Consider the following 7618-nt stretch of genomic DNA (forward strand, 5'->3'; position numbering starts at 1 on the left):
AGTTGGGAATTTGTGTTGCAGACGTTTCATCCCCTGTCTAGGTGACATCCTCAGTGCTTGGGAGCCTCCTGTGAAGCATTTCTGTGATCTTTCCTCCGCCATTTGTAGTGGTTTGAATCTGCCGCTTCCGGTTGTCAGTTCCAGCTGTTCGTTGCAGTGGTCGGTATATTGGGTCCAGGTTGATGTGCTTATTGATTGAATCTGTGGATGAGTGCCATGCCTCTAGGAATTCCCTGGCTGTTCTTTGTTTGGCTTGTCTTTTAATAGTAGTGTTGTCCCAGTCGAATTCATGTTGCTTGTCATCTGCGTGTGTGGCTACTAAGGACAGCTGGTCGTGTCGTTTCGTGGCTAGTTGGTGTTCATGGATGCGGATCGTTAGCTGTCTTCCTGTTTGTCCTATGTAGTGTTTTGTGCAGTCCTTGCATGGGATTTTGTACACTACATTGGTTTTGCTTATGCTGGGTATCGGGTCCTTCGTTCTGGTGACTTGGTGTCTGAGAGTGGCTGTTGGTTTGTGTGCTGTTATGAGTCCTAGTGGTCGCAGTAGTCTGGCTGTCAGTTCGGAAATGCTCTTGATGTATGGTAGTGTGGCTAGTCCTTTGGGTTTAACAACGGAACGAGGACATGCCGCAACCCAAAGGACTAGCCACAATATCATACATCAAGAGCATTTCCGAACTGACAGCCAGACTGCTGCGACCACTAGGACTCATAACAGCACACAAACCAACTGCCACTCTCAGACAACAACTCACCAGGATGAAGGACCCGATACCCAGCATGAGCAAAACCACTGTAGTGTACAAAATCCCATGCAAGGACTGCACAAAACACTACATAGGACAAACAGGAAGACAGCTAAAGATTCGCATCCATGAACACCAACTAGCCACGAAACGACATGACCAGCTATCCTTAGTAGCCACACACGCAGATGACAAGCAACATGAATTTGACTGGGACAACACTACTATTAAAAGACAAGCCAAACAAAGAACAGCCAGGGAATTTCTAGAAGCATGGCACTCATCCACAGATTCAATCAGTAAGCACATCGACCTGGACCCAATATGTAGACCATTGCAACGGACAGCTGGAACTGACAACCGGATGTGGCAGATTCAAACCACTACAAATGCCGGAGGAAAGATCACAGAAACGCTTCACAGGAGGCTCCCAAACACTGAGGATGTCACCTAGACAGGGGACGAAATGTCTGCAACACAAATTCCCAGCTCGGCGAACAGAACCAACAACAACGAGCACCTGAGCTACAAATCTTCTCACAAACTTTGAACTGGGGTAACTCCCCTGGCTCATTAAAATTTGATTATGAAGGGGCAAATTTATCCTAAAACCTGCTAAAGGTTTCTAGCAATTTCGTTTTGCAACAAATTTAACATTTCATCAAAAAGAAGGCACCGCTGACACGAGCACTTCATCAAATCCAGAACCTCTGATTCAGACCAGAAACGTTATCACTCGAGCGACGGCTGTAACTGACACGTTTGAAATGAAAAGGTAAAAATCAAAGGAATTGGGATGGAATTGAATATAAATTTGTCTGTATAATCTTACTGATGAGATCATAAAACCAACTGCAAGTACATTTTAGCTCCGAATGCCAAGTTACCCTCTGCACAGGTCATGGGCGGGATCGTGGTGCGCATGTGCATTCCCCGGCCGAGATACTGCGCATGCGCCGCTACCAGCGGAAGTGTCCGTCCCTTCCAAATTCTCCATCCGGTCAGAGCGGAGCCGGTCAGGTATGTTCATGGTACATCAAGGTGCTTCTCCTCTTTGACTGGGAGGCAGTAACTGTCGAGAAAGGAAAAGGAGTTTCGGGGGAAAAAATTCTCTTTTGTTTTAAGACCCCAACTAATAATTATTGTCAGGTGTTATGCATTCGAATTCTCTGTTTTCTCAATTTATCTGAGCGCTGCAATGACCGAAGTTCTTTAAAACCTTTTAAACTCCTTTGTAGATGCAAACGAGAATTTTAAGTGAAGAGGATATAACCAATGTTGGTGGTGTTGAAAGGGATCCATCATTAAGGATGAGGTTTCTAAATTATTGGAAGAGCAGGGTCAAATTAGAACAAGTCAACATGGATTTAGTAAGGGGAGGTCATGCCTGACAAACCTTTTGGAATTCTTTGAAGAGGTGACAAGTAGGTTAGACCAGGGAAACTCAGTGGATGTGGTCTATCTAGACTTTCAAAAGGCCTTTGATAAGGTGCCTCACGGGGGCTGCTGAGCAAGGTGAGGGCCCATGGTGTTCGAGGTTGAGCTACTGGTATGGATTGAGGATTGGCTGTTTGACAGAAGGCAGAGAGTTGGGATAAGAGGTTCTTTTTTGGAATGGCAGCTGGTGACGAGCAGTGTCCCACAGGGTTCAGTGTTGGGGCCGCAGCTGTTCACGTTATATATTAATGATCTGGATGAAGGGTCTGGGGGCATTCTCGCGAAGTTTGCCGATGATACAAAGTTAGGTGGACAGGCAAGTAATACTGAGGAAGTGAGGAGGCTGCAGAAGGATCTAGACAGTTTGGGAGAGTGGTCCAGGAAATGGCTGGTGGAATTCATTGTGAGCAAATGCGAGGTCTTGCACTTTGGAAAAAGGATACAAGCATGGACTACTTTCTAAACGGTGAGAAAATTTATAAAGCCAAAGTACAAAGGGATCTGGGAGTGCTAGTCGAGGATTCTCTAAAGGTAAACATGCAGGTTGAGGCCATGATTAAGAAAGCGAATGCAATGTTGTCATTTGTCTCAAAAGGGTTGGAATATAAAAGCACCGTTGTGCTACTGAGACTTGATAAAGCTCTGGTTAGTCCTCATTTTGGAGTGCTGTGTCCAGTTTTGGTCCCCACACCTCAGGAAGGACATACTGGCACTGGAGCATGTCCAGCAGAGATTCACACAGATGATCCCTGGAATGGTAGGTCTAACATAAGAGGAACGGCTGAGGATCCTGGGATTGTATTCATTGGACTTTAGAAGATTAAGGGGAGATCTAATAGAAACTTACAAGATAATACATGGCTTGGAAAAGGTGGACGCTAGGAAATTGTTTCCATTAGGCGAGGAGACTAGGACCCGTGGACACAGCCTTAGAATTAGAGGGGGTCAATTCAGAACAGAAGTGCGGAGACGTTTCTTCAGTCAGAGAGTGGTGGGCCTGTGAAATTCATTGCCGCAGGGTGCAGTGGAGGCCGGGACGCTAAATGTCTTCAAGGCAGAGATTGATAAATTCTTGATGTCACAAGGAATTAAGGGCTATTGGGAGAATGCAGGAAGTGGAGTTGAAAGGCCCATCAGTCATGATTGAATGGCGGAGTGGACTCGATGGGTCGAATGGCCTTACTTCTATTTCTATGTCTTATGGTTTTATGGATGATAAGATTTATTTTAAATTTAATCATGAAAGAATACTAGGTTTAATATTAGGTTTTCCGCCACCCTATTTTCAAGTGTGTTTGAAATCATGATAGAAACAAATACTGATTTGTTTGAAGGAGAAATTAGTGTCGACAGTGTATCCCAAAGATTGGCAAATCTTATCAAACTGTAAGTCTCTTTAGCAGTTTGCAACATGCAAGGAGCTGACTATGCAACCAATCTGTTCTTGCAAAGCTCCAAACAATGTCCAACATAAAATATGTGATTGGACAGCATTTCCTAAATAGAATCATCGAGATGTAAAGAATGGAAATAGACCCTTTGGTCCAACCTGTCCATGCTGACCAGATATCTCAACCCAATCTAGTCCCATCTGCCAGCACCTGGCCCATATCCCTCCAAACCCTTCCTATTCATATACCCTTCCAAATGCCTTTTAAATATTGCAATTGTACCAGCCTCCACCACTTCCTGTGGCAGTTTTTTCCCTACACCTACCACCCTCTGCGTGAAAACGTTGCCCTTTAGGTCTCTTTTATATCTTTCCCCTCTCTCTCTAAACCTATGCTGTCTAGTTCTGGATTCCCCGACCCCAGGGAAAAGACTTTATTTATTCTATCCATGCCCCTCATAATTTTGTAAACCTCTATAAAGTCACCCCTCAGCCTTCGACGCTCCAGGGAAAACAGCCCCAGCATTTTCAGCCTCTCCCTACAGCTCAAATCCTCCAACCCTGGCAATATCCTTGTAAATCTTTTCTGAACCCTTTCAAGTTTCACAACATCTTTCCGATAGGAAGGAGACAAGAATTGCACACAATATTCCAAAGGTGGCCAGCAGCACATGACATCCCAACTCCTGTACTCAATACTCTGACCAATAAAAGAAAGTATACCAAATGGCGTCTTCACTATCCTGTCTACCTGCGACTCCACTTTCAAGGAGCTATGAAGCTGCACTCCAAGGTCTCTTTGTTCAGCAACACTTCCTAGGACCTTAACATTAAGTGTATAGGTCCTGCTAGGATTTGCTTTCCCAAAATGCAGCACCTCGCATTTATCTGAATTAAACTCCATCTGCCACTTCTCGGCCCATTGGCCTCATCTGGTCAAGATCCTGTTGTAATCTGAGGTAACCTTCTTTGCTGTCCACTGCACCTCCAATTTTGGTGTCATCTGCAAACTTACTAACTGTACCTCTTATGCTCACATCCAAATCATTTATGTAAATGACAAAAAGTAGAGGACCCAGCACCGATCCTTGTGGCACTCCACTGGTCACAGGCCTCCAGCCTGAAAAACAACCCTCCACCACCACCTTCTGTCTTCTACCTTTGAACCAGTTCTGTATCCACATGGCTAGTTCTCCCTGTATTCCGTGAAATCTAACCCTGCTAACCAATCTCCCATGATCCTGAGTTTGAGAAGAAATACATTTCCAACTGATTTAAGATTGTCATTTAGGGATGAGGCGTAGCATGTGAATGGACAGATAACTAATTCTTGCAAATAGATCAGTATATACATTATTTCAAATTAAGACAGGCAGCAACCATTCTCTGGTTCATTCCTCGGAATCAAGCTGCCAAGTTTAAATCTACAAGAGGTAGTCATTAACTTTTAGTCATCATCTAACTGGTGCAGATGTGTTAAAGAAGTTAGAAAAAGGAAATAACCGGAAGTAATATTGTGAATATGAGAGTGTATTAGTAACACAAAAAACTCAAGCTCGTAACAAGGAAATGAATCATAAACTGCAATTCATTTTCCTGTATTCCTAGAAACCTGAAAAATAAGAGGAAAATAGAGGCCTTTAAATGTGATAACTAAGATATAGCCAAAATTCCATAAACAGAATAAGACACAAGAAGACGTACTTGAAATTACATGCAAAAAGAATGCCAAGTGGGATCAATCTAGGTGTGCATGTCATGTCATAGTGGTCACAGCTCAACTGTGATGGCCCAAAAGATATCTGCCTCAAGTATGACAAACATAAACAGCAAATTTCCTGGCAGGAGTAGTTACAAGCAGCAGTAGCACAACCTCAACCTCCTCTCCCACAGAGTACTTTAGAAGTGTTATGCATGTTGGGTTTTAATATGTGGAAACTGTCAACTAATTACAGAGCAAGATCATACAAAAGATGGTTAGATAAAGCATTAAAGAGCTAAATATTGGGTGATTGTTTCTGCTGTTGTAAAAACACTAAATAAAAGTTGTTTCAGCAATTATTTTTGAGCTATTTTGTGTGATATTACAAAATATCTTTCAATTTAATGCAAGCAATTTCCAAAAATGTCAGCAAGAACTGCCTCTGTCCATGCCAAATGGATTATAGGAAAAGTGATTGGGACAAAAATGAAGAAGACTGCCAAAGTCAGAATAACTAGACTTGTGCTGAATCCATATCTGTTAAAGGTAAGATGAATTGTTTTGAGATATATAAAATGTTTTGCAGATGAGAGAAAGGTGAGTAAAATTTATTCATTCTGAAGTCTTTTTTTATTGATTCATAATCTTGAACTCAGCTTTACCAACAAGATTGTGCTATGATTTAGGCATTATTTTTCCAAGTTAATTATTTCCAACACTTAGTGGTTCTAAAATCTGTGTATGAAGATTTTTTTAGTTTGTAATCTGAACTTTATCACACACTGTTTGGATAAAAGTTTGAGAATTATATTAAATACTCCAGGCAGTGTTTACCAATATTTAACAATTGGAATTTTATATATTTTGCACATACTCTTCACGTCACTAAATATTTCATTTTTGCTTTGTATCTTCTCATTATTTTGACTTTCCTAAACAGTACAAATGGTCTTATTTGTTAATTTTTTTTTAAATAGAAAAAATGTTTTGAATGTTTTCAATTCAACTTTGTGTTTACAGCCACTGTCTACATGCAAAGTCTTGTAGACATCAAGCTTTTACTAACTGTCCATAATTTTACAGAATAAAAGGCTACAAATTTCCCATCCACCATTTTCCATTTGGCAAATCTTGGACCATTCAATAGTAATAAAATAAAGTTACTATCAGTAACAATATGAATGTCAAGCTTTCAGATAGCTGTTAAAAACCCAAATGGTTCATCAATGGCCCTTTAGGAAGAAACCAAGAATGGTCTAGTAAATGTCAGCCTTGCCACTGGCAGCCCTGTGAAATTTTTTAAAATGTCCAGCACCTTTGCTAGTAAATACACCAGCCAGCAGATAGATCAACAGTTCTGAATACCACAGTCAACTTTTTTCTTAGAACTCTGACAACATCCCTGTGTAAAGCTGAAAGTAAACTTTAGGGCAGCATGGTAGCTCAGTGGTCAGCACTGCTGCTTTACAGAGCCAGGAATCAAGGTTGGATTACACCCTTGTGCAACTGCCTGTGTGGAGTTTGCACGTTCTCCCTGTGTCTGCGTGGATTTCCTCTAAATGCTCTGCTTTCCTCCCACAGTCCAAAGATGTGCAGTTTAGTTGGATTGGCCATGCTAAATTGTTAGTAGTGTCCAAGGATGTGCAGACTAGGTGTATTTAGCCATGGGAAATGCAGGGTTACAGGGGTAGGGTGGGTCTGGGTGGGTGTGGACTCGATAGGCTGAATGGCCTGCTTCCACACTGTAGGGATTCAGTGATAACCTCTTTAAAAGTAGGAAGTGTACTGTGTGTTTTTAATTGCATTTTTAATGTTCATTCTTCTACAGTTTTACAATAAAAGGAAGACCTATTTTGCTCATGATCCAAAAGAAGAGTGCACAGTGGGTGATATCGTGCTTCTAAAGGCTTTGCCTGAACAAAGGACCAAGCATGTTAAACATGAACTGGCAGAAATTGTGTTCAAAGTTGGAAATATCATTGATCCAATCACACAGAAACGCTGTAGTGGAAGCAGAATACTTGAGACCATTAAAGACTCTGATTTAGATATGGGATCCCTCAGTGATCATATGAATAATTTAGAGATCAGTGGTGTGCAGAATAATTCAGAACATAAAACCTCTGCAAGTTGAATCATAATAAAATATTTGTAAATTTGAACGTATAATTAATAAATATTCATTCTGCAAATGTTATTCAGAAACAAAAAAAGGTATGTTTTTTACGCAAAAGAGGTGCACGATGATTTTCCCATCTTGCATTCATGTTTTCCTGCACTTTGGAAGTGATTGATTTCATAAAATCCAAAGTAAAATAAATTCAAATGATTTCATATACTCAA

General features: G+C 41.3%; 1 protein-coding gene across 1 annotated transcript; it reads left to right on the top strand.

Annotated features, from left to right (window-relative positions):
- The first annotated feature begins 1706 nt into the window (after window positions 1-1706).
- Window positions 1707-7618, top strand: mrps17 (mitochondrial ribosomal protein S17). The gene is made up of 3 exons (XM_060848239.1): window positions 1707-1766; window positions 5687-5821; window positions 7104-7618. The coding sequence occupies exons 2-3, from the start codon at window positions 5699-5701 to the stop codon at window positions 7407-7409; spliced, it is 429 nt and encodes a 142-aa protein (XP_060704222.1). The 5' UTR covers window positions 1707-1766; window positions 5687-5698; the 3' UTR covers window positions 7410-7618.

Source organism: Hemiscyllium ocellatum, chromosome 31, assembly GCF_020745735.1.
Source record: "Hemiscyllium ocellatum isolate sHemOce1 chromosome 31, sHemOce1.pat.X.cur, whole genome shotgun sequence".
In the NCBI taxonomy this organism is placed as follows: domain Eukaryota; kingdom Metazoa; phylum Chordata; class Chondrichthyes; order Orectolobiformes; family Hemiscylliidae; genus Hemiscyllium; species Hemiscyllium ocellatum.

What these genes read in the sequence shown, in the direction of transcription:
- mrps17 (XM_060848239.1), top strand. Translation starts at nt 5,699, where the DNA reads ATGTCAGCAAGAACTGCCTCTGTCCATGCCAAATGGATTATAGGAAAA. An exon ending in TGAATCCATATCTGTTAAAG is followed by an intron (nt 5,822 to 7,103) that starts GTAAGATGAATT and finishes ATTCTTCTACAG; the next exon opens with TTTTACAATAAAAGGAAGAC.